The 26,726-nt window shown below is 44.4% G+C and overlaps 1 protein-coding gene across 4 annotated transcripts in view; it reads left to right on the top strand.

Moving 5' to 3' along the window:
* Positions 1–26,726, top strand: part of SFMBT2 (Scm like with four mbt domains 2) — a 106,506-nt gene that overhangs the window by 60,107 nt on the left and 19,673 nt on the right. For all 4 annotated transcript variants that reach the window (XM_068189430.1, XM_068189429.1, XM_068189431.1 and 1 more), the window contains 8 exons: positions 5,200–5,301; positions 5,957–6,104; positions 11,437–11,519; positions 14,620–14,746; positions 18,904–19,017; positions 20,304–20,346; positions 20,952–21,022; positions 22,663–22,802. In XM_068189430.1, coding sequence (XP_068045531.1) covers positions 5,200–5,301; positions 5,957–6,104; positions 11,437–11,519; positions 14,620–14,746; positions 18,904–19,017; positions 20,304–20,346; positions 20,952–21,022; positions 22,663–22,802 — 828 coding nt within the window. The remainder of the gene's footprint in view (positions 1–5,199; positions 5,302–5,956; positions 6,105–11,436; positions 11,520–14,619; positions 14,747–18,903; positions 19,018–20,303; positions 20,347–20,951; positions 21,023–22,662; positions 22,803–26,726) is intronic.

The following is a 26,726-nucleotide window of genomic DNA, read 5'->3' as shown; positions in this document are numbered from 1 at the left end:
TTGGGTAGCATTTCTTTCTTTATTTCCTCTTTTTTTTTTCTCAATTGAAAAAACAAATGCCAGATTCCTGTGGAGGCAGTTTAACCACTGCTATTACTGTGTTTGTGACTGGTTCCCACACGTGAGCTTTGTGATTAAAATTAGGCTATTAGAAACAGCCAGTTTCTTGGAGAAATTAGAGAGAAAACACAGAGGGGAACTGATTTCTTCGAAAATAAAAACCAAATCAACTAATATGTTCCCAGTTTTACCAGATGGGACTTGCTCGTCTGTGTCCTTTATTAGGGTAAACCAGGAGAGATGGGACTGAAGGCAAGAGTATTTCACACTGCTGCAGTTAAAGGAGGCTCAGGTCAATAATTTATTAAGTGGTCAGTGTTTCTAATCAGCCTCTCAGCCTTGCAGCTTAGTTCTAAATTTTGCATGTAGTTGCAGTTTTGTAATTTGTGTGCATCTGACTGTCATGGACCAAAAGAGCCCTGACTTCCAAGAATATTTGAAAATTAGCCTGAAATTTGAAAATTAGATGCAAATGAGAGCTTTTTGCTCTTTTCTATACACTGTGTAAGCTGCTGCATTTAAAATTATATTACTCCAGTGGTCTTGAGCAGAATGGGCATTTCACAATCTGAAAGTGATGCCTTTCCTTGGGTTTGGGGACACAGAGCAACGAGCCCAGAGTGCAGCTTCCCTGAGTGTCACAGACAAAAGCAGCTTAGCCAGGTCCCCCTGCTCTATCAGCTTTACCTGTGCACTGTAAAATTACCTGAGCTCCACTCTTGTGACATGGACAAAATTGAGTTTATTTACACCCAAATGGCATTTTTTAGCAGAAATTACATTTGTTGACCTGGTATTTAGCTAGCAGGCTGGGCAAATGGCAGTGATGATTTTGAAATTTCTGAGTCCATCACCTAAAACTAATACTTCCTGACTTAATTATCAGGACTTCAGCATGTCACCCACACAGGTACCTCCCTAAGGCTTACTCACATCCTTAGGAGTATCAATGCTTTTCTAAATATATTTGTGGATCTCTTTTGGACTGACATTTAGGCTGCCATGTCATCTGGCACTTCTGAAATCCACACTGCTGGTGGCTTGTTAGCTGTGAGGGAGAAAATTATGTGGCTATCTCAGACCCTAAAGAAAGAAGGGAATTTGGGAAGGGAATTAATTCCCTAATTTGAGAATTTGGAGCCTGTTTCTGCTCCCAGCACTGTGGCTGACTTGTTAGTTGACCTCTAGATGTTGCAGTTCCCAGCCCTGTGTGTGATGCTGGATGCAGTGAGCTGTTACAAAGCCCATCAGTAATTTTTGCAGAATAATTACAGAAACACAAGCCATGTAAAGATGGAAATCATTGTGCAGATGTGTATCAAAGCAGGGCTGTCTTGCAGGTGGCCTAGAGGGTCACAGCCTGTGCATTTGCAAATGCACCCCCTGCTCTAAAGCTGTGAGCGTGGGACTGAGTTTAATTGCTTTTTTGGGATTATAGTGAGAGCTGTGACAGCTCTGGCTGTTGCCAGTGGGTTTGGACTGTGAGTGACAGACGTTCATTGAGGGCTTTTGCAGTGCTCCACTCATTACCCGTGAGCTGTAATCCATCATGCTAGAGACTGTGACCCTTGGAGTGAGCAGCTGTGGTGCCCGTGCCACGTTAATTTGTTGAATGCTTTGTGGCATGATTTTTCACTTTGCTCTAAGGGACTCTCCTGCATCCTCTTTGATTGTCAGTCCAGGTCACTTGTCTGCTTCTCAGCAGCCAGAGGGTGTTTCCATTGCCCTCTCAGGGCTTGTGAACCCCAGGACAGGCGATCCACTGGTATAAACTACAGAATCACAGAATCATTGCCTCTTTTAGTTTGGTAAACACCTCCAAGATCAAGTCCAACCATTAATCCAACCATGCCAAGCCCATCACTAAACCATGTCCCCAAATGCCACACCTACACAACTTTTAAATCCCTCCAGGCATGGTGCATCCAACGCTTCCCTGGGCAGCCTGTGCCGATGCTTGGCAGCCCATTCAGTGTAGAAATTTTTCCTAATATCCAGAGCAAACTTCTGTGTGGTCAGCGAGTCTGCTCCTGGGAAGCGCTGACTGCCAGTAGGAGTAAAGGCCCACCATGCTTGAGGCTTTAAAATGCTCCAGCTGGTCAAAACTATTCTGCCTGTTGATCTCCATTTCAAAGGAGATTGAGTCACTTGGAGAAGTTGCTAGAAAATAATGGCTGCTGACATCCTCGCTGTGTGAAATAGCAGCAAAGGGTCGAATTCTGCCACCCATTATCATGTCAGGCATTTCTTTTGTTCAGCTGCAGAGCCTGGCGGGGACCAGGAGAAAGTCTCACCCCTCCAGTCCTCTCCTTGTAGCTGCTTTTATTAAACAGGCGTCGTTCCTGTCAATGTGAATAAAGGGAAGAGAGAGCTGTTCATTATCCAGTGTATCACTTTGAGTCTAATACTAATTAAAAGCTTTGCCATCACTTCTCTGGAACCTATTCTTAGAAATTATGTAAATTAATTGGAGTTTTGAAGAGGAGCATATGCCAAATCCTAAGTAATTCCCTGCTGGCTGAGGCAGCTCCAGCACTGGAAGCGGAGAATGGCATCAGGAATCTTTCTTCTTTCCTTTTGTGGCTGCAAAAATAGAAAGCTGCTTTGGTAAATTCTGATGATTCTCTTTAGCAAGTATACGAGACAGATCAAATATCCAGACCCTGACCATTTTCCAGAGAGGTGCAATACAAAGGCTTTTTTTTCCATGAAAGCTTTTCCATCTGAAAAATGACATTTAACACAGAAAGGGTTTTTACTTCCACAGCATTTCTCCAAAGAAATGCATGTTTCTGCTTCAAAGAGGATTTTGACCCTCAAAAGGGAGACGTACTTGAGATCCTGTGAACTCCCCTTGTGAGTTCACTCTTGCTACTAATTTAATGGGGAAAATATTTACTTGCTATGCTGAAAGACAAGGGAGATTTGCTCCCAAGGTACACAGTGCTTTTGAAGTAAAGTACTTTTAAATATTTTTAGTGCTTTTTTTCCCCCTGATTATTTTTCCCCTTTGCAAAAAAGCCAAAACAAATAAAAGGAGAAACACCAAAGAAAATGGTTCAGATAAAATGAGAAGCAGTGTGGTTTGGTGTCAGTATATTTTGGTCTCAATCAACAAATCACTTTAAAAGTTGATTAAACTACTTGCATGTTTAAAGATAAACATGATTAAGTACTTTGGTGGATCTTGGCTTATTACGTATTGAGGCTGGATCCGAGCGTGAGGTGAATCATGGAACGTTTGTGGGGAGATGCTGATTCCAGACACACATTTTGCAAAGTTGCCTTTTCTTTACAACCTCGCCCCGAGGATTAAGAGAATCAGAGTGTAGATCCTCAGGCAGGAGGAGGCAGCCCATCAGCCCAAATGCTGTTTTTCCTTAAGGGGTTTAAAGTTCAGTGCGGGTGGGATTGGGGTTTTGCAGCCATCATCTTTTCCCTCTGAAGCTTTTTTAGTATTAAAGGTGGCAGTTTTCCATTGGACCTTAAAGCTCATCTCCTTCCACTCCCCTGCCACAGGCAGGGACACCTTCCACTATCCCAGGTTGCTGGCCTTGAACACCTCTAAGGATGGACATCCACAACTTCTCAGGGAAACCTGTCCTAGTGACTCACTTCCCTCACAGTAAAGAATTTGTTCCTAATATCTTTTTCAGCTTTTTTCAGCTTAAAACCATTCTCCCTCATCCTTATCATTGTATGCCCTTATGAAAAGGATGCTCAAACTCCATCCAGAAAGGATGTCTGATCCCTCCTCAGTCATTAGTTCCTTGGGCTCTGGGCCATTATTCTTAAATATTCCTCAGTTTCCTCATCAGTATTTTCTCTGCTTTGAGACAAAATTCATTATAGTTCCATTGGTGTTTTTTTCTGCTTTTTGGTTCTCACCGAGAAGGGCTCTGTAACACTGCGGGTTGGTAAGATGAAAACAACCATTCATTTAGCTGTGGTTGGAGCTTGTAAAAGTCCTTATCTTTAGCAGCAGTTGGAATGTAAGATCCCAAAATAGAAGTTGTTAAGCCCTTACAAGTGCAGACAGTTCTTGGGAAAAGCAAGCACAATGAAACACAAGTTCGGATCAATAGAAAATCATTTTAGAGCAAGAATACCACGTGTAGCAGTGAATGTAGATGGGATTGTTGTTGCTAACCACTTATTAGATAGCAAGCTTTCTGCATGTATTTTGGAGTAGTCTGTGACTGCGTGCTAAATACAGCATCATCTTTGTATTGGCTAATGCACCAGTGGTTTAGAAATACTGTGGGACGTTTTTATTCAATGAACACAAAATGCAGTCATTACCCTGGAATTAAGGTGGCAGCTTGTGTGACTGCTAGATAGGGGTCACAAGGGATGGAGTAATTAGGTTTTAAGCTAAACTGATGGCAAACCAGGGAGTTGAATCTGGGTTGCTTCTGAGTTTCAGGACTGCATTCTGCACCCCCAGAGCTGCTGTGGGGAGCCCTCTGCCTGTGGATGCAGCCAGGTTTTATCCCCGGTGGAAGTTGGGGATGTGCTTGCACACAGCTGCCTGTTTTCCCATCATCATGTTCTCTGGTCGCCCACATTTTGGGTCTGAGTTCACTGTCCAAGCTCTAATCCATTTCCAGTCTTCTGGCTGGAAAAACATACTTTGCCATCTTGGAGACCATCCCAGTGCTTGTTTTGGTGCCCTGCAGGTGCTGGACATCCATCAGGGTAAATCAGGGCTATGCTGAGCTGTTTGCATCCATCTTGTGCATTACCCTGGGGGCCTTCAGTTTGAGTCTTGGCACCTCTGGATGCTCAGTTTCTCCCTGAGGGTGGTGGCTGTCAGAGGTGGAGAGGCTCTGCCCATGGGAGATTTTCAAGCAGCAGTTTCTCAGCCAAGTTCTCGTTTTGGTGAGCACAGTCTCCTTGTGGACCAAATTCTGGCTGGATGCTGAGATGGACATACCCTGTGCTTTAGGTATGATGGGCTTGGTGCTGTAGATGTGTCCTCTAGGACTGAGGTTGTTCCCTCTCTTTCTGTGGCTGGGTTGGCATGAAAAGAACATAGGACCAGCTAAGATGACAAAATCCACACATGGATGTCTTTCAAATAGATTTTCAGATGTATTGGCTGCTTCTTGATGTCACCACGTGTTCCTCTTCTCACAGGACCACGCTGATTTGAGAAACCACTTCTTCACTGTGGGGATGAAGCTGGAGGCAGTGAATATGAGAGAGCCATTTCATATCTGTCCTGCATCAGTGACCAAGGTGAGTGCTCAGAAAGGAGGGATGGAAAGAGGCTGTCTGGGAAACCCTTCCTGATTTTCACTACATTTAGGAAAAAAAAAACCCAAGAATGGTATTTAAGTGGCCAGAGAACACATTAAGAAACAGGTTTAAAATCCATAGATGTTCCTAATTAATTCTTTCTTTCCCACATACATTACCAGCCGATTCCATGCACTTAAAACCAGTGGGGATGAGCACGTTAATCTACCACTTGCATGCAAAAAAAAAAAAGGATCCCTCTTTTGTCTTTGTCTCCCCTCCATCCATATGTATTTTCCCTGCACATCTGAGAAACCTTTGGAAATAAAACAGCTGAATGGAGGTGGTAGCTGGATATTTAATCCACACACTCAAATGCAAGAGGGAGGAAGGCTCGGGGGTGTTCAGGATCATCTCCAGTCACTGCTCAGCTGTAGGACCCTGAACCTCCGCGCTTTCCATTGCTTCTATTCACCCATCTCTAAAACTCAGGCTTTGATCTCTTGGGTAGAAACACTTTGATGCAAAGGTTTAGGTGAGAGCAAATTATTTTCAGTAGTTTGATCCCCAGGTTTGGCTGTTTCAGCTTTCCACGTTACCTACTGTTACAGCAAATCTAACCCCTGAATTTGGTCTCTTCTTTTTCACCCCTTAGGTTTTTAACAGTCATTATTTACAAGTGACCATTGATGACTTGAGACCTGAAGCCAGCAAAATCTCGATGCTTTGCCATGCAGATTCCTTGGGGATCTTGCCAATACAGTGGTGCCTTAAAAATGGAGTCAATCTCACACCTCCCAAGGGTTTGTATTCCTTCTCAGTGATTTTTAGGTTTACTCTGAGGGACATTTGCTTGTTATTATTGCCTTTAAAATTGTAGTGGTTGCTGTAGAGCAACAGCTGAAGTATCTCAAGCCAGAGTAGTTTTCTGGAGTGATTGGGGCTGTTCTGGCTCCTAGGAGCCCATGAACATCTCAACAAATGTTTCTTGCTGGTGGATTGATGTCCCTGTGCTTTGAAGTCTGATTAAGGCTTGTGAAATGCTTGTGAATTCCTGTGGGATGAATCCTAGCAGTTCTTTGTGCGTGTAGAGAGCAAAAGGAGCATTAAAAGTCCAGTCACTGTAGAGGCAAACCCTGTTTCATCCACTTCAGTACAATACCGAGGCCAAGCAAAGCTCCTAAATCTGAATGTCTGAGCTAAAAACAGCTGCCTGCCCAGGAGTGTGGAGGGATTTCCTTGGCTGTCTCAACAAATCCCAGGGCACACTGCAAGCTGTGTTCAGGTCGGAGCCAGGAGAAGCAGCCTCCAGCCCTGCTGTTCCTCAACTTTGTAGCAGTGTGTTTAATTACTCCCAACTTCAGACAACCACCTGTGGTGCCCTAGCAATATTTCTTTGCTTGCAAAATGTGTTGGTTCCCTGGAATTTCAGGTTTTTGAAGCTGGCTGGGTTGTTGGTCTGTTGCCAAAAATCAGTGTTGCTTGGGAGTAAGAAATGCCTCAAAAAAAAAAAAATCAAGCTAAGTTTTGTGTATGAACTTTTGCCTTCATTTTGGAAAAAGCATGATGCTGCCAAACCCAGGGAAGGGAAGGGTTATTCCCTACCAGATTCAGGATCTTCTTATGTATATCCAGAGTGCTTCTTCAGCCATGTAATTTGAAATTCCCACCAAAGTCCTGGAGCTCTGTGCCTGCAGCTGCATGTGGTGTATCCATGATTGCTCTGCTGCTTCTGCTGAAATAAATCTGCTGTCTGGGGCTTTAGCTCTCTCCTGCTGAAACCCAGGTGTAATGATAATGCCTGTGTAAGCACTCACTGATACTGGCCAGAAAATTTGCTAGAAATCAAAGCAAATGGAATATTTTGGGGGTTTTTCCACCCAAGCTCACATGCAGCTTGCCCAGGCAGGATAACTAACTGAAAGAGACCATAGGCTTAAAAATTTCCAATCCATTCTGGCACAAAGCCTGTCTGAGATGGTGGTTTATGGGTCAAGTGTGAATGGTGAACTCTATTTTAGATGCCAACATTTTAAGACATATCTGAAGCGTCTGTCATGTGAATATTTTTCAACTTGGCCAGGTCTAGTGGGAGGTGTCCCTGCCCATGGCAGAGGGGTGGAACTGGGTCACCTTCCAGGCACCTTCCAACCCAAACCATTCTGTGATTCTATGGTTCTGTGATCTTGTGTGACACCTGGTTGTTGGGATCCACCTGGGCACCCCAAGAAGGGCAGAAGGTCTCTGGTGAAGCCTGGTGAAAATCAAATTGGCTTTCTGCTATGAGATCAGAAATCCTGGGGGGAAGCTATTAAAAAGGCATAAAGCGAGTGACAGATAGATGCATTCTATATGTTGCTGTGTTTTTTATACTGTGTATAAGGGCTGTATGTCCAAAGTGAATTTTGGCACCTTTAAACCTTTTCTATGGGCAGACACATTCTTTGAGTTACTAAAATGTAACCAGATATTAGAATGAGTTATTTGAAAATAAACACAAACTAAATACAACAAAAACCCATAAATCACCAAAAAAGAAAGCAGATGGAAGGTGAAAAGCATCCCAACCCCTGGTTGAATTACGCTTGACAAGGAGGTTTTCTGATCTCAAAATCAACTGATTTTTTTTTTGTCAGAACAATATGCCAGGTTGGGTTATTGGAGTTTGGAGTCCTTTATTTGCCTGATATCCATTCTCTTTCCTTTTTGCTTATCAGGGCTTTATTGAAGACAAACAAAGAGTAAATGGGTCATGAACAGGAGGTGCAAATATTTGCTACTCGAAATAGAGAGCAGTATTTTCCTGTACAGTGCCAAAAATGAATACCCATTAACTGCTGCTGTATAAACATAGAACAAGCTCTGTTTATATTTATTAGAGTAGGATTTATAGACTACTTCCCTTTAGAGTAACAATCATTGTTTTACAAGCTATTATTAAGTGGGGGGAAAAACATTTTGATAAGGCTCCTTGTTGTAAGGCTTACTTAGGAAAAGCTAATTCCAAAACCTTCAGTATATTTGTATTGTTATATTTGCTTCGAGTTAGCTTCTAATACTGGGCTCTTCATGCCTAGATGGCAAACATGGTGAAGGTGTTGCATGTTTGAGGAGCAGCAGCTGAGTTTTGCAAACACAGCTCGCAGTGTTGTCCCTTGGGCTGAGCCTTTCGGGATGGCAGGGTGGGAGTGCTGTGTGCTAGTGGAGGCACTGGGTACCTGGTACCTCCCTGTGTGCTGAGGGAGGCAGCTGAGAGCAGGATCAGGGAATCGGGGAGTCTGTGAGGTTGGAAAAGACCTCCAGGCAAGCTGGGTCATCGAGTCCAACCTTTGATCACCACCTTGTCCACCAGACCACAGCACTGAGTGTCCACTTGTTTCTTCACCACTTCCAGGGGTGGGCACTCCACCACTTCCCTGGGCAGCCCATTCCAATGCCTGACAACCCTTTCAGTGAAGAAATTCTTCCTAATATCCAGCCTGACCTTCCCCTCATGCAGCTTAGTGCTGTTCCTTCTCCTCTTGTCCCTGTTCCCTGGAGCACAGCCCGACCCCCCCGGCTGTCCCCTCCTGTCAGGGACTCATGCAGAGCCACAAGGTCCCCCTGATCCTCCTCTGCTCCAGGCTGAGCCCCTTCCCAGCTCCCTCAGCCTCTCCTGGGGCTCCATTCCCTTCCCAGCTCCCTCAGCCTCTCCTGGAGCTCCATTCCCTTCCCAGCTCCCTCCGCCTCTCCTGGAGCTCCATTCCCTTCCCAGCTCCCTCAGCCTCTCCTGGGGCTCCAGCCCCTTCCCAGCTCCCTCAGCCTCTCCTGGGGCTCCATTCCCTTCCCAGCTCCCTCAGCCTCTCCTGGGGCTCCATTCCCTTCCCAGCTCCCTCAGCCTCTCCTGGGGCTCCATTCCCTTCCCAGCTCCCTCAGCCTCTCCTGGGGCTCCATTCCCTTCCCAGCTCCCTCAGCCTCTGCTGGGGCTCCATTCCCTTCCCAGCTCCCTCAGCCTCTCCTGGGGCTCCAGACCCTTCCCAGCTCCCTCAGCCTCTGCTGGGGCTCCATTCCCTTCCCAGCTCCCTCAGCCTCTGCTGGGGCTCCATTCCCTTCCCAGCTCCCTCAGCCTCTCCTGGGGCTCCATTCCCTTCCCAGCTCCCTCAGCCTCTGCTGGGGCTCCATTCCCTTCCCAGCTCCCTCAGCCTCTCCTGGGGCTCCAGACCCTTCCCAGCTCTGTTCCCTCCAGGGCTCTCTGGCCATGAAGGCCCCGATCCGGCCACAGCCCTTGAGGTGCAACCTCACCGTGAAAAGGCCACAGACAAGGCAGGGCTCATTTGAAGTCAATTCTTGGGTGTTCCCCTCTTGGAATCCTCCTTGTGCTGCTGCAGTGAGTTATTTTGAGCTCCCCAGCTGCTCTCCCGGGTTCCATTCCTGCTGAAGCCTAAAGGAAAAGGGCTTCCAGTGGTTCCAGTGGTGCGGGGCCAGGCGGGGCGGTTGCGTGGTGACAGCACAGTCAAGTTTTTGTACCTCACTACAACACCTCTAATGGGCCTTTTCCATCCACTCTGACAAGATCTGTGTAGTTTAAAATCGAGATGCAAAACCTATCCATGAGGGGTTTAAATTGGAGATAAGAGATGAAGAAGTGTGAAGAAAATACTGCTGCAGAAATTGTTAAAAAACAGTGCAAGCATATTTTTTTTAATGAAAAAAGAACATTCTTTATAAGCAACTGCCCTTTTTTTCCTTCCCTGTGCTTGTTTAGTTTTTTAATTATTATGCACTTTAATGCCCCACAGAGACAGGCATTGTAGCTCAAGGCTTTATCTCAGTAATTTGTTTGTCATGAATGCAATTACTTGGACTAGAAATCATCTTATCCAAGATACTTGGATCTTAGCAGGATGCTTGACACGTTGTTTTCAAAAATATTACCTCCTTTTTTTGGGATCTGGCAGACTGATAGGGGATTACACTCAGTATTCCAGTCCTTGCCTGTAAAAAAAAGTCACAATTTTCATTGTCATAAATGATTCATTCACATTTGATCTTGAGTGTCCCTTTTTGACTATCAATGCAAAAGGCATTTAGGGATGTTCTTGAAATGATGCCAGGCTGAGATTTCTAGGGAGATTGAGGGAAGCATTTGGCCTTTGGGTGACTCCTGAAACCTTCCAGTAAGAGTAGTTCTGCAGTAATGTCATTAGAGTATCTGCAGGCCCCTGGACTGGATTAGCACTCACTGGTTTCAAGCACTGCAAAACAGAGACTTAAGAGGCAGGCAAAAAAAAAAAAAAAAAAAAAAAAAAGCCCCCAGAAGCAAATGAAAAAGAAAAAAAAAAAAAAAAAAACCCAAACATTTCTGTCCCAAGAATTTGTTGCCTAAATTGCCAAGTAAGAATAGTGGATGAGCAGAGGTCTGATTTGTCTTTCTTTGATGGGACTCCTTAAGAGATGCTCATATAAAGGAATCCCTTTATTTTACCTAGAGGCAGAGGCTGAAGGGACGATCTGTTTGCTGAGGATGTTTGAGGGAGATCTGCATTCATTTACCTGCTCTGCTCCAGATTTCTGTAACATTTTTACTGTGATGGGATTCAACTCACACACCCTGAGCTGCTGGGGAGCCAGTCAGGAAGGGTACATGTTTGAAGAGAGGAGAATTTTTCTCCTCCTTTGAAAGGGAGGATGGATCAGCTTCTGATTGTGCTGATCCCCTCCTTGTCCACTCCTGAGGGAGCAGCAAATAACCCATGTCCAGCTCCGTAACCTTGCCCACCTTTTAGACAGCTAAAAGCAGGAGAAAGAAATCCATAACCAGCCCCATGTGGAAATTTGGCACAGTGGCACTTGTCATTAGTTATGGGTTTGTCAAAAGTTGGGAGATGCTCACAGGAAAGGGAAAATAGGGGAAATAATGATGTCTTACTACTTTTTAAGGGAGACTTGGCAGGGAAATGCAGGAGGTGTGTGGGTGGAGGCTGGAGGAGCCATTGTCTCTCATGGTGTGTAAGCAGGGGCCCTGTGGCACTGCAGGGGTCACTGGGGCAGAATGAGATGCTGAAACACAAATGTTATCTGCTTCGGGCCCGTTTTGTCCTCTCTCTGTGGTGTGGACTGGTGGCTGATGGCTCTTCTTGTTTTGTCCTCCTGCAGGTTACTCTGGCCAGGACTTTGACTGGGCAGACTACCAGAAGCAGTGTGGAGCTGAGGCAGCACCTCACCTGTGCTTTAGAAATGTAAGTTCTTCCTTTTGCTCCTGTCCATCCACGTGAAACAAAACAGCTTGCACAGAAAAGGTGCTGCAAGGCTTTGAGAAGTTCCCCCAGAGCACCATGAGACTGCCTTAGGAAGGAAACTGGGGGAAGTATTCCAAGTCTTCATCCCTAAAAGAGAAAAAAAACCCTTGTTTTAGTCTTGTCTTTATCTGTAATTATCCTGCTCTTCATCCCCTCTCTGGTTCTGTACAGCACTAAAAGGATCTCAACTGGTTATTGCTATTAATTCAAGAGCTACTAAAAATAATTCAGGTAAAGAAATTGCATAGTATCACTTGCCTCTTTTTACATTTTAGGTGTTTTATCTGTGTCCCAGGGATACAGAGAAACCAAACCACATGTATTAAAATACTAAATGTTGAAAATGTATGAGAGGATGGTTAACCCTCATGGATGCTCTGGTCCTTGGGACAGTTCATGTCCTTCCTTGATGCAACAACAGTGATGTGAGAGTGATGGATGCCATTAACATTCACACCTTTTGAAATAATCGTTTGCAGGCTGTTTTATGGCAATGACAGCCCTGTGTGGCTTGATCTGACAGGTATTCATTGCTTGGGGAAAGGCAGATGTAGCCTCCTGCCTTTTCCAGTAACCTGGTGCTCTCCTTCGTGTGCCCATCAACTGATGGAGGCTGAGATCCCATCAATAACTGAACATACTCCTGGTGGTGGTGCCTAAATGTTAGTGGTGCACCTAAAATGGGCACAGAAGGCTTTGCAAAATAAAGTGGTGTCGTGAATGATGGACAGACAGGTTTCTGTAGGAATTGTGCAGCTTTTCACTGGGCTCAGAAGTCACAGGACTGAGGGATGGGGTGCTTATGGAAAGCAGAATGGGGACAGGCACCAGCTGTGGTTTTCCATGGCCTTCCTTATTTTTGGTGGCCTAGGAGCAGCCTGGCTTGGAAGCTTTGATGGTAAATTAGTGAATTTTTTATTGATGAACTCAGAGGAACTGTACCATGAACAGAGTCTGACTTGGGAGTCAAACCAGAGTGAGCATTTCTTTGCCTCATAAAGTCCCTCTTCCTGAAAGGACTTAAAGCAAAGCTTTCCAGCAGTCCTGAGGGAAGCTGCATCACACCAATACAGTGGGGCTATTTTTGCATTTCTCTTCTGCAAGCATCCCCACCTTTTCTTTATATCTCTTTTCATTTTGCCAAGTAGTGGATCTCTTCTCTCAGCAGTGGCAGCCTTGAGAAAAACCTCTGCATAATACCCTCTAAGATTAAGTCAGGTCTGGGCATTTTTTGGTCTTTTTTTTTTTTTTTTAAGGAAACATTCACCAGATGAACATGTGTCTCTTATTCTTCCACTCTTAATAACACAATTCTTTTCAGAGTGAACTGCTCTGTTGTCACTTGTGCAGCCTCCTGGCTGGTTGGTCCCCTTGAATTGTGGCTGTAAGGGGCTCTTTGATGGAAACTTTTTTTGCATCTCCCACCTCGTGCAGCCAGACGTGGTGCTGGCAGTGGAAGTGCTGTAGCTTGTTTCCCCAGGAGGGATTTTTAACAAGGAGAGGCAGTTATGAATTGGATTGACGTGCCCAAATGCTTAGTAAAATAAACTCCACCTAACTGTTTTGCCATTGATTTTGTATAAATGAGCCTCCAGCACCGAACTGCAATGAAAGGAGCCAGGGTGATGATAAATGGCATTTCCTTGTTAGGCAACATAAAAGGCATTTAAACAAACTCAGCCTGCATTCCTGCAGCCCTGGCCATTAGCAGCTTTTGCAGGGTGAAGCTGATCTGTGTGCTGAGCAAGGCTTGAGGCAGTCCAAGGTGTGTTTGAGAGTAGCAGTGTGTTCTTGGATGGAAAAGAGACCAAAGCCATGAGGTTTTAATATCTCAAAGAGCGCTCAATGGTTGTTCAAGGAGAAGTGCCCGTAGTCCTTGGTGTTGTACCAATAGGAGAAGGGTTGAATTTGAGCCTGGCTTCCAGTTTCTCACATAGGATGAGGGTTTGGTGTCATTTGGAGTCAGTGGCATTTGTTACCCATCCCAATTATTATTAGCAAAAAATCTCATCTCAGAGAGGGAGCCCTGTCTGTGTGCAGAGAGCTGCAGAGCAGGTGGAACAGGGGAGGGAAATCCAAGGAGAGGAAGCCCTGGTATGGACACAGGTATTGCATTGGTGTGTTTTCAGGGAGAGTGGTGGGGGAGATACTGGGAAGGGAGTGACAGGAGGGGACATGGGAAGGAACAGTGGCAATGAACACACAACCTGATCCATCTGCACTCCAGCCAATGTACCTGAAAGCCTTGTTCATTGAGCTTAAAATAGAATCACTGGATGGTTTGGGTTGGAAGGGTCATTAAAGACTGTCTAATTCCAATCCCCTCATCCATGGGCACTGCTGCCACTCATTAGATCGGGTTGCTCAGGGCCCATCCATGAAAATTCCATGAAGAAAAGCATATTTGAAAAAGTTACTCAGGTATCTTCAGCTTCAGTCAGCTTGGATGACTGAATGTATGAAGAGGTCTGGTCTCAGAGCAAGATTTTTTTTTTTTTTTGCTTTATAAGATTTCTCCTAGCAAGGTGAGAGATGCTTAAGCACAGGAGTTCTGGGAAGCCTCTGGGTAGTATCACATTAACAGAAAATGCATCACTGGCAGACATTTAAACATCCTTGGAGCTGATGTGGAGCAATCTCCTCCCAGTCCCCCAGGAGTCAGGGATAGGAGTAGAACATGACATGTATTTCATCACTGAGTTTTCATATGGGTGTTGGTGCAAACCTGCTCCTGCATGGGCTCCTCTCTCCAGGGTCACAGCCTCCTGTGGGTATCCACCTCCTCTGTCAGGGATCCTCCAGGGGCAGCAGTCTCTGCTCCCCTGCAGACCCCCATGTGCTGCAGGGGCACAGCTGCCTCACCGTGGGCTGCACCAGCACAGCTGTGATTTGGCTCTGGATGCCTTTGCATTCTTCAGGGTATTCTGCCCTTCCAGCAGAAAGCAAACCATGCTAAATTTATGCTTCCCAGCAGACAGTCTGGTTGAAGTTGTGCAGTGCTGCAGTGCCATGTTTCAGCATTGTCTCTTGTCTCTTTCAGACATCCTTCAGCCGTGGCTTCACCAAGAACATGAAGCTGGAGGCAGTGAACCCCAGGAACCCTGCAGAGATTTGTGTGGCTTCCATCACCTCGGTGAAAGGACGGTTGATGTGGCTGCACCTGGAAGGTACATGCTCTAAAGGCTTGTGTTTGTCTGCTTCACTCACTCACTCACTCACTCACTCAGTTTTGTCCTTCATTCTCTGCACAAAATTGCTCTCTCCAACTTTTCAATTTTATTCATATTGACCAGTCATGTTTTATGAGGAATTACATTTACCTGCTCTTTCTCTGGGGGAGCTGCAAGTTCCTTCACCTTTCCATCCATGTGGTCTTTATCACCATCATAACAACCCCCTCCCTGCCATCATCATACACCTTCATCCTAGGAACAGAAGTTTGCCTCACTTGTGCAGCTGAAACTTCTACAGCAATTCCCAACCTGACAGTTTGTACAGGAGGAGAGGTCTCTGATCAAAGCCCTTAAAGTTGGTAAAAATGTTGCCAGATAACCCAAAGTATTATAGTTCCTCCAGAGTGTTTGCTTTTGGTAGAGCTGTGTGCAATGACAGCTTTTGGTTTTTAACTCTAAGATGATTGTTTGCCTTCTAGCTCAAGGTAGCAAAAGCTCATCTGGAGCCTGGTCTGGACACAGGGCAAATAATTTTTTTTAATTGCTGGAATCAACAATTGTTTGAAATTTCATTCTCACGAAGGCTGTTGTTGAATTTACACTCATCTGATCAAGGAATTTGAACCATTTTGGCACTTCTTTTCTTAAATGACCAGGTGCCTTCACTTGTATATGCCAAAGATGTGGATAGATACAGGAAGAGGGCAACACACTCCCACGTTGCTTCCTTCCCTCACCTCATTCTTCCTGCCTTTTACTCTTTTAATTTCTTAAAGGATGTTTTTTTATATCTTCCCACAAAAAACCTTGTGTGCATCTACTTTCTTTTAAGTTCTGTTATATAGATGCTTTTAGCTTGGTTTATATCTCAATACCAGGAATTGAATGATCTGTTGTAAACAGAAAAGATGCAAAAGACTGCAGAAAATAGAAAGAAATCTTTGCTGCTGTAGGAATACATCACTACAGTATGCACAGTATTATGCAAAAAACAAGCATTAAAAAAAAAAAACACAACCAAAAAAACCCCTGCTTGCAGAGTTGTAAAATAAATGTGGCTTGAAGTGTTGCATGTTTTTTTTTTTTTTTTTTTTTTTTTTTTTGACTCCATTAATATAGTGTTGTTTCTAACTGATTATTTATATTCTGGAAGCAGCTAGGCTCCCCAGCTTCCACGAGAGCCCCTCTCTGAAGACCTCAGGTCCCACCATTTATCACAGGCGCCTCTGAAGCTTTCATTGTTGCCCTCCCAGTTTCCCAGTTTGACAGCCCAAGCTGCAGCCATAAACCAGGAACACAGGAGTTAAGCAGGGCCGAGTTAGACATGAGGGAACATTGTGTGATAAATCACACTTTGTACAGTAGCAAAACCCTAAACTCGAGGGTGAGCGTTTAATGAGCAGCAGTGCGGTTCCCCCGTGGTGGAGGAGAAGCTCAGGACTGATGGGATGCTCTGCACTCTCTGCTACTTTATTACTCATCATCTGCATTGTTAATTTTTACTGGTTCATTTTGGATTTTAGAGCTTGAAGCTTTCTGGTGTGAATTTATACAAGTAATAATGCACGCTCCCTGCACAGCCCAGGAATTTGAGGAAAACCTTTTGGTTAATCACTTCTCCAGGGAGGTTTCCTGTAATTTCCCCTTTTACAGTTTTCTAGAGTTGCTGCTCTGTTCTACCCATCCTGTAAAATTCATGGTAGACATTTTCCTCACCCTGTTTCTAGTCTCCTTGTTTGCCCTTTAACCTCCCAGTTCCCATGGACATTTCTTGCTCTGAGAAGAGAGCATCATAAAACGCAACAGATGAAACTAATGAGTCTCAAAAAAGCTGTTTTCCACTCCTGTGAGTGAGGCCAAAGGAAGCAGTCAGATGTTGGAAGTGGAAAGCAGGGTTATCAATTGCCAGAGGGCAGAAGCAGTGCCAGGGAGGACAGAGTAGCTGTGAATATGTCTTACAAGAGGAACAGGGTGTTGCAGGAGAATGGGCATTGTGGTGCTTTCTTGCTCCTCAGGGTGGCTGCAGCTGTAAACTTCAGAAGCAGAATGTTCCTAGAACCATTTTGGTTGGAAAAGACCCTTCGTGTCTCATGTATTGTTGCTTGTAAGCAGGAAAGTGCAGTTCATCTGGTTACTTTATAATAATTTAGAATTGTAGAATAATTAAGATTGGAACAGACCTCTGAAATAATTGAGTCTGTTTTGTCAGAATAACACCATTATAATAATGAAGTAATTGGTTTTCCCAGGTCTGGTGACATTTCAGTGTGGTCTGTGTGGATTTCTTGCTCTGTTTAGGGCTTGATCCATGGCTTGCTCACGGTGTGCATGTCTTGCCACTGACTCACTGTTTTCACGTGGGCTCCTTGCTTGGATTTGTGGTGTCAGGTGAAAATGGAGTTCCCCACTGGAGCTTTCATCAGGTTTAAACTGAGCAGTGACCACATGGTATTATCTCGTGGAGGAAAATGGTTTTTCAGGGAATTTCAGCTGCTGAAATACTGTATTCAGCAAGTTGTGTCCCTCTCCTATGCCTTCATCTCATGCTCTTCCCCATATTCCAGTATGTATTTTCAAAGGATAGTGCATGAACACAATGCAGGGCTCAGAGAAACACTGTGAAGACATCCATGGATCCACACAGACGTCATGATTACATTTTTTCATTATTTCTTCAAGCAGTGTGATCACCAGCACCTTTTTCCCTGCCTCCTTGGGGTTTTTCATGCAGCCAAGCACTCTCAGAGCAGCAGGTTTATTACTGATCCAAATGCTGCACCTCAGCCTCAGTGCTGTTCCCATCACAAAGTTCAATTACTGTTTCAATTACACCACAAGCCCTTGATGAACATACATTAGTGGGAAGCTCCCTGTAGTCATCTGGCTGTGCACAGTCAAACACTTGCTGCCTTTAGCAGGAGGCAAAGATATTTCAACAGATGCCAAGGCAAGGGTGATGCAGGGGAAGCTGCTGGTCCTTTGGTCCCCTTTATTAGGAGATCACCCCATGCTGGTGCTGGAGCTGTCTGTCCTGAGGTGGAATTGGCAGAGGGAGGAGGTAAAGTTGCTGGCCCAGCTGTGCCAGCGCAGTTGAACTTGAATTGGAATAGTTAAATAGTGCCTTGACTCAGGACACAAGAATTGTTTTTGAAAGAACTCAAAGCCAGCAGGAATATCTTAATTTGATTTTGGAAATCAAGTAAATTAGGGGAAAAAAGTAGGAAAAATTTCCTTCACTGAAGGAGTGGTCAAACACTGGAATGGGTTTCCCAGGGTAGTGGTGGAATAACTGTCTCTGGAAGTGTTCAGCAGTTATGTAGATGTGGCCCTGGCAGTGATGGGTTAGTGGTTGGGCTTGATTTTGGAAGTCTTTTCCAGCCTAAATAATTATTTGGTTCTGTGAGTGGGACCCACAAAATGAAGACAGGAGATTATCTTCTAAAGCAGGTGTAATAACCAAATTGGAAGATAATTGCTTTAACTATCGACTTCAGGTGAAGTTTTGGAGTCAGCATCGTGCCAGAGACCTTGGTGCATGTCTCCCACTTGGGATTTTTATACTGCTTCTCTCCTTTTGGGTGATCAGCTCTTGTTTCCTCTGAGGAACCCTAGGAGAATTCGTGGCTCTTCTGGACAGAAGAGTGCTACCTCGCACCCTTAAAAATGGGTCTCAAGGGCAGAGTTGCACAAAAAAGCTTCAGGAAAGCACTGGGACATAAAAGCCTCTCTCTCACATTAACTACCAGCCTGGGAAAGCCTGGATACACTCTCTTACTATTAAGAGCAAGCATTCAACAAGTCCTTCTAACTCAGTTATGCAACTTCACAAAATATCTAGGGGTCAGCCAGGCTGTCTTGTCGAGGGAAGTTATATATGTTTAACCTCCCTGGCTTTTGACTGCTTCACTGCACGCCCTCAAAGTGCTCTTAATGGGGTTTTCCTCTGAACCACATTGCACTGTAAATGCAGCAGCCCCATCCTTGCTGTCTGTGCAAAGCTGAAGGTGAAATGGTGCCTGGTTTTGGTGCCTGGAAGCAGATTTATTTTCACACATTCCATCATTTGCTTCTCTGGGCTCGTGATGCATGCTTGGGTGGCTCTGAGCTTGGTGTTCCCATGCCTAAATCCCATTATAAATTTGTGTTCATAGGTTCACAGATGCCCTCTCCAGAGTACATTGTTGATGTGGAGTCTATGGACATTTTCCCTGTTGGCTGGTGTGAAGCAAATGCTTATAACCTCACCCCACCACACAAAGCTGTTTGTAAGTACATAGAGACTTGAGCATTGCAGATGATATCAGGGATTTTTCCTAAGGTCTGTAATCCCATATTTGACATTATCAACCTACCCAGCAGACCAGTAACCAGGCTGCAAGTGTACTGCAATAAATCATAATAAATCTAATTAGTGACCAGAATTAAGCAGTTTGTATTTTTCTCTGTGATCAGCCCCTCCCAAAATGGGGTTGTCTTTGCTGGGGAAGGGTGTTCCATGGTGTGGCATTGCACAGTGGGTTGTGGGTTTGCAGAGGAGTTGTTGGTCAGTGGGGCTGCCAGAGGGAAACCAGGTTTTGTTGTGCTGAGCCAGCTTCACTCAGGCAGCTGAGTGGATTAGGGACAAAGACCTCAAATTGAAGGAAAAAAAAAAAAAGTCAACATAAAACGTCAGGTGGAATGGACATACAGAGGCCATCCAGGTGCCCCTTTCCCAAACAGAATCTGCTCCATCTAAATGGAGAAATAATTGCTGCCATTCTCTGATGGAATTTCTGCCCTTTCCCAGGGTATCTGTCTCTTACTTCACTGCCCTTGCCAGCTCAGAGATTTTCCTAGTGTTCAGTTTAAATCCCCCCACAGCACAATTAAGGCCACGGTGTTTGGTCCTGCCTCCAGTGCATATTAAGACAAATTTCTTTCTACTTGCATTTGAAGACAGTTCATCAGAACCCAGTGGCTTGGTGTTGTTCTCCTGTTCCAGCATATCCAATCTCATGCCACCAGGTGAAAAATTGGCCTTACTGTTTATATTAATTAACATCCAAAAGGCAATGTATCAACCTTTAAAATGTATCAACCTTTTCAAAGAGTTAAATATGCTTAAGTTAAAAATCAGGCAGCCAGAGCCTAATTTAGGAGAATACTGCTATGGCAACATTATGCAGCCTTATCACAAGTTATTGCTGGGGATAAATTACGCTGGAGGTAATCATGCTTGTAAAATGTAATCTTATCCATATGTGTTCCTGTATGGAAAAATATTTGTGTTTTTATTTTAGTTTTTTTTCTTTTATGCTGATCCCATAAAACACAATATTAGCATTCCAGAGGAAAGATTAAGTGTATTATTACATCCTTAAAGTAGGTTTTAATGATGTAGTGACTTACTTAAAAAATACCAGGAAAAAATGGTGATAGTAATTAAGTACCATTTCATTGTGTTCAAAGTCATTTTATAGTCAGTGCATTTACACAGCTTTTTATGCATTCTGGGTGTACTTAACAGGACAGAAGAGTACAAAACTATTTTTTTCTTTCTTCATTTTTGCAGTGCGAAGGAAGAGGAGAATTGCAGTTGTGCAACCAGAAAAACAGTAAGTTGTTTTGGGGTTTTTTTGTTATTTAAGGTGATGTTTTCACAGGAATGCATCGGGTCTTCCAGGGGGGATAATACACAGCAGCTATGTGGCTTGGTAACTACTGCTCAGATACTGCAGCACAGCCAGCAAGAGGATTCTTTTAAGCCTGAAATATTTGTTAGCATATTAGAAAGTCTCTGTAACAGCAAATTTTTTGCTGGCTGGGGCTGTACAGCCCCTGTCTGATGGCCAGCAAGGGATGCTTAGGGAAGATGGACATATACCAGGAGGGCATTTCCCTGTCTAGCTCTTGCAGTTTGTAGCAACTTGAATTTAAGGGGTTTAAGGGAGGATAGTTGAAGCCTGGAGGTCTAAAACTGACACATCAGAGTATATTTTTAGAGAAGGGGTGGATCTGGCTCCTTCTTCTGCAGTGCCCTGGTCTGTGATCAGCCATGTGGAAGTGGAATTGTGTTGGAGGTATCTCCGTTCCTCATCCCAGGCTGTTGCTGGTGTAGCTTTTGGTCCAGCCTGGGGACTGGTGATGGCCCTTTTTTCTGTCTGATGCTATTAAATACACCAAATACTCCATTAAATACACCCAATTTCTCTTTTAATAGGTTACCATCCACAGTGCCTGTTGAGAAAATACCTCATGACCTCTGCCCAGTTCCTCAGCTAGACACAACAGGTAAAGATCCTTATTTCAAGGACCCATGTCCTGTATGGAAGGGGAGGACTCCAGAAAGGCAGTGAGTTGTCATAGGGGTGGGGAGATGGAGCCACATCCTTAGGGGGTGTAAGGGGGAGCGAACAGCAGATGAGGGTCTGGTTCTCCACGTGTCTTGCTGGGGCTCTCAGAGTTCCCCTGGAGCTTGCCCATTTCAGATGAGGATGTTAAGACAAGGCTGATGAATCTCTCCGGTGGAGATGGGTGCAGGTTGCTAATTGACACTAAAGAAATTGGGTACAGCAGGTCCTGATGGGTCCCCTGTGTTACGTCAGGACTGTGTAGATTTGGCTGCTGCTTCTGCTAAAGGCAAATTCCTCTCCCCTTGAGCAGTGGCAGGAGGCTCTGAGTGCAATATTCATCCAATTAATGGTGTAAACCCAGCAGCAGGGATGGGATTTAATTCACTTTATTTCAGCAGGCTGTGGGACACATGTTGGCATTGCAGGCAACATCCCATTAAAGTAAAATGGGGAAAATCAGGGTCTTTTAAGGTATGATAACCAAAAAAAGTGGATAGCCAGTTGGAAGGCATGTGAATCACATCTAGAAGTTCCCATTTCTCTCCATGGTCTGCAAAGGAGCCCAGAGTAATTGACCCAGACAAGGAAAACTGCTCTGAAGACCCGTGCTGGGTCAGGGAATGGCACTGCAGGACTTGTGGGTTTGGAAGGAGCTGAAGAGGGGTTTCTAAGGCTGTTCACTGGGAGAATGTTCTCCCTGAGCTGAGTCCCTGTCTGAGGCTCAGCTCGTCCATCCCCTCCTGGCAGGTTGCAGTGAGTTGCTCGTGTCCCCCTGCAGTGTGAGTTCTGGGAGAGCCCCGGCTCCTGTCATGGATTAGCCCCTTTCCCAGTCCTCCTTTCAGCAGGGTGTGCAGCCAAGTCAGTCACTATTAAAAACACTTCCTTTTCCCATGCTGGACAGATTTGAATAGCAGAGGCTTCCCTACCTTCTATCCCAGGGTGGAATTTTGTGCCTCCTTTATTCTCCTCCCCTTCCTCCCACATCTAGGAGGAAGAAGTGTGGAAAATAGAAAAACAGAAACTTTCAACAGACACAGGAAGGTTTAATTTGCAGCCTTGGAAATACTTGAATTAATGTTAAAAAAAAGTACACGGACATTAAACAGAAAAACCATAAACTTAGATTTCTGTAGTTATAAGTAAGAATATGCTTTAAGTGAGAAACTGTATTGATAAGATACTGAAGGGTTTATAAAATAAGGGTGTAATTGTATAGAATAAGCTAATACTTTAGAAGTTATGATAAAAGCATATGTGATAGTGACCCATTAGATAAAAGTATACACATTACAGTACAAGTAAGTAAAGGTGATACGTTAGAAAAACAAAATAACCTTTGTGGCAACTACCCATTAGATTAGAAAGTTATATATTATCTTGTAATGAAAAACTTGTGACCATTTTGAGCTATAGCCGACTACTTACTCTCTTAAATCTCACAGCCTCTAAGACTAATCTTTATTTAAACAACAAATAATTTATAACCCAACTGTAGTCCCATCCCTTCAATTAAAATGATGATAATAATAAAGAAGGGCCCTCGAGTTATGGTATAAAAGTGCTGCTTTCTCCTTGCAGGCACCATCAATGGGAGATACTGCTGCCCCCAGCTGTACATCAACCACCGCTGCTTCTCAGGTCCATACTTAAACAAAGGCAGGATCGCAGAGCTACCTCAGTCTGTGGGGCCTGGCAAGTGTGTGCTGGTCCTCAAGGAGGTATGGCCCAGCTCTCTTTTGGGGGGATTTCAGAGGAAAGTATGAGTCATGGCTTGCCAGACCCAGAATTTGCAAACAATGCACCTAAAATTGTCCTGGAGTGGTTTCCATGAGGCAAACTGCCGGCCAGGAAGAAGGGGCAGGTTTTGCATTGTGGGTTTTGATGGGAGAGGTGATGTTTTTGAAACATGTTGGTTGGAAGTGACATCAGTGTGGGTTGCCATCAACACAGGAGCAAACAGCAGTGTCATGGAGACATGGGCATCTCGTTTTGGAGACATAAACAACTTCCCAAGGAGCAGGACAATGGCAGTGGCCCAGCGTTGGTCTGTGTTACTTTGCAGAAAAAATTCAAGCTTATTATGGCCATAAACTGAAGCTCATTCTGGCCACGGGATCCAAATTCTGGAAAGGGTGAAAAGAAAACATTCAGGGTGTTGCTGTACCTGATTCCTGGTAGCTGTTGCTGAGATGAGAGACGTGCCAGCAGCACAGAGAGCCATGGCCAGGATGGAGGTAAAAAATTGCAACACAATTGAAGTTCCTAATGTTCCTCAGCCCTTTCCACCCAAGGTCTTGTCCTTACCTCCACCACTGATGCAGTGAAGCATCATCCTGTGTGTGTACCCTTGAATCCCAGAGTCTTAGGTGAGTTGCAAGTAACTCTTGTGTAGTTTAATACCAAACTTACTTTTACAGCCTTGCTGTTCATTATTCCCAGTGCCAGCACAAGTTTTTTGCTGGGACCACTGGTTTATTGTGGTTTCTTTCACTGGAAGAGGCAAGTGAGGTGGCAGTGCCTGTTGTTTGACATCAGCTGCAAAGTTTGTCTCATTTCTGAGGTATTTTCTTGGAAAACAAGTTGAAACCTGGAGCCAGATACAATGGAGACATCAGCTACTCTCATCCAGCCATTGCACCTGAGCTGAAAAGTGGTGACTGTAAGGTAGCTGTTCTGTATAATAAAGGCTGACTTGAAGTTAAATTAAAATAAGTACATTGTCAGCTTTAGTTTTAGTTCTGGGGTCAGTATATCTAAGAAGCACAAACAGTTCTTCATATATGCCAAGAACTCCTCAGCATCATTGTTAAATAAAACAAGGTGTCTTCTTAAGACTCCAGATGATCTATAACCCCCCATATATTAGAGAAATATGCAGTAAAGATTAATTAGCTTCATTGCTTACTGCTCTTACTATTTTTAAGACACTTTGCTCTTTCTCTATTTAAAAAGAAAATGGACTATGACAAAAGATGCCTTTTAGATCCTTGATCATTTAACAAAAGAATCCCAGATCACTCTTCTGCTCTCCTCTCTCTGTCCCCCAGACACATCAGTATTCCAAGTTAAAAAAAAATAACTTCACTGCCCTGCTTTGAGGCCACCCTGGGATTTAGCATCTCTTGTTAGGTAGGAGTGTGGATTATATCTCAGATAGAGGAGGGAAATTGACTTTTTCCTCATAAGAATGCTGATCATTGAGGTCTTAAACAGGAGAAAAAAGTTGTGATTGTATTTTAGCTGTACCTTGACAGTGAAAGTTAGGAAGGAAGTTAGGAGTTTTCCTAAGAAAACTTCAACCATCTCAAAACTTGAGACTCTTTCAAGGGGGATGGAGATGGGAAATGTGTGAACAACAAAGAGTTGTGATGGGAAGAAAAGTGATGAACTGCCCAGTGGCACCAGGCACACCAGATATACTCAAAAGAGAGCCCCTGTGCACATGAAAATACATGACATGGAGAACTTCATGAATATCAGGTGCTTGTGAGGTGGGGCAGAGGCTTGTGATGTTCTTCACTGGTGTGACTCCAGCTCACTCAGCTCTGAAAATCCAAAGGTCAGCAGCATCAAAATAAAACCTCTCTGACGAGAAACAGCAAAGGCTGAGCTTGCCTAATCCCCCCCTGTGCTCCAAGGCACAGGTGGCTGCACCCAAACCATTTCTGATGCAGAGGGCTGAAATTAAACCACCAAAATCTCCAACTGGTCATGCTCCAGCCAAAGGAAATTTGACTGGTCTGAGATGGTTGATGTAATTTTCCATCTCCAGAGAAAGTTGGAAACTGGTCTAGGTTTCTTTACTGGTTTTGTTTAAATCACAGTTAATTTTTTTTTCCAGAATTCTGTTTGTTTGCATTTAATAGAGTGCAATATGAAGTGATACTGTTGCTAGAAGGTACCACCTTTACTGTGATGAGGGACCTTTGCTGTAGGGTAAAATGCCAAACCCAGTGACTCACTTGAGATACAAGAAGAGTAAAAGCCAGAGGTTTTATTTTTTTTTCCTTTCCTGAAAAGGAAATAATTGTTCTTACAAAACACTCATTTTTTGAACTGAGTTTAGAAGTTTACAGAGTCCTGCTGGTGACAAGCCAGCTTTGAGAAAAATCCTGGCACTGTGGGTGTCTGTGCAAGGCTGGAGTTGATTAGGTGTCTGGGAGAACGCCCAGACAGGGCCACACTGGTATTGCAGGGTTGGGTTTTCTTTTCCTGCTCATTTCCCAGCTATTCTGACAGCTCATACGAGCACCATTACACTGGTGAGGGGGCAGGTCAGCACTGTTGATGGAAATTGGTCAGCTTTCTGCCCCAGATGTCCCACCAGCCAGCAAGGTGGGTGTAGAAGTGTGCTTAAGGAGAGCTTTCCCAAACTCCTGCAGAGGGGTTAAATAACTCCCTGGATTTGCTGATCAAGGCACCTGATGAGCTGTGAATGTGTGTGGCAGCTCCCCAGGCACTTGATGTTTTTGAAAACCTACTTTTGGCTTCCTGACATCAGCTGTCAGAGGCCAGTGCCCCTCAGTTTCTGTGGGGAAAGACCAGCAAGAGAAAATGTGGGTGAGCAGCTGGAAGGGCTCACTCAGAAACTGTCTTTTCATAGCAATTTAAAATGGTTCGGGTTCTATGGGACCATAAAGATCCCCTGCCATGGGCAGGGACACCTTCCACTATCCCAAGCCCCATCCAGCCTGGCCTTGGACACTTCCAGGGATCCAGGGGCAGCCACAGCTTCTCTGAGCAACCTGTGCCAGGACCTCACCACCCTCACAGGGAAGAATTTCTTCCTCATATCCAGTCTAAATCTACCCTCTGACAGTGTTTGGTGTCTCTAATTTGACTTTTTTGAAGAGCGGTTTGAGTTATGTTTCCAAGGGCCCAATGATAAATTAAATTTTGCTTCTAGTAAATAACCTATCCAAGCAACTCCAGCCAGTGCCATTTTACAGAGTGCTCTGCAGCATTAAGTGAAGCCCTCGCCTGAAAATGATTAATCCTGTAGGTTTTTTAAAATGCTAGCAAATCCTCAGCTTGCTGGATTTAGAGGGGGAAAAAAAAGCCAACCCAGAAAAAACCCACCAAACAAACATAAACACACTGGTCACTGCAGTATGACCTAATTATTTTTTCATTTCTGATGAACTCTCTTCATGGTTGCTGGATAAACTTCATGTTCATCATACTGAAATCATTTGCAGGCCCCCAAGGAATTAAGAACAGGCGTTAGGTAACGAGCTAAATTAGATGAAAACCAATCCAGATTCACTGTGGGATCATTCGTGTGCATACAATGCAGAGTGTTCAAACACACGGTCTGGTGCTGTTAAGAGATTTGTTTTCCTTGTGTTTATCTCCCTACACCAAGTGTAGGCTATTAAAGCTTGGATTTCCTGAGCCAATAGCAGGAATCATTTTTATTCTCAGTGACTTTGGATTAAAAGGATTGGCACATGTGTTCTCTTGTACAGAGTGGACGCACACTGGGTTCCAGGCACACCTCCTGCAAATTCTTTTTGTGGAGACTTCATTACTATTCTGTTGATACAGTCAAGGCACACAGCTCTCAGGCTCTTAAGCACAGTGCTGACCTCAAATGTGTGAATTTCCTCTTCAGTGTTCACTGCGTGGTGATGCACGTGACC

Source organism: Anomalospiza imberbis, chromosome 5 (assembly GCF_031753505.1).
Source record: "Anomalospiza imberbis isolate Cuckoo-Finch-1a 21T00152 chromosome 5, ASM3175350v1, whole genome shotgun sequence".
Classification (NCBI taxonomy): domain Eukaryota; kingdom Metazoa; phylum Chordata; class Aves; order Passeriformes; family Viduidae; genus Anomalospiza; species Anomalospiza imberbis.
The sequence above is the reverse complement of the archived record's forward strand: the minus strand, read 5'-3'. Positions and strand labels throughout refer to the sequence as shown.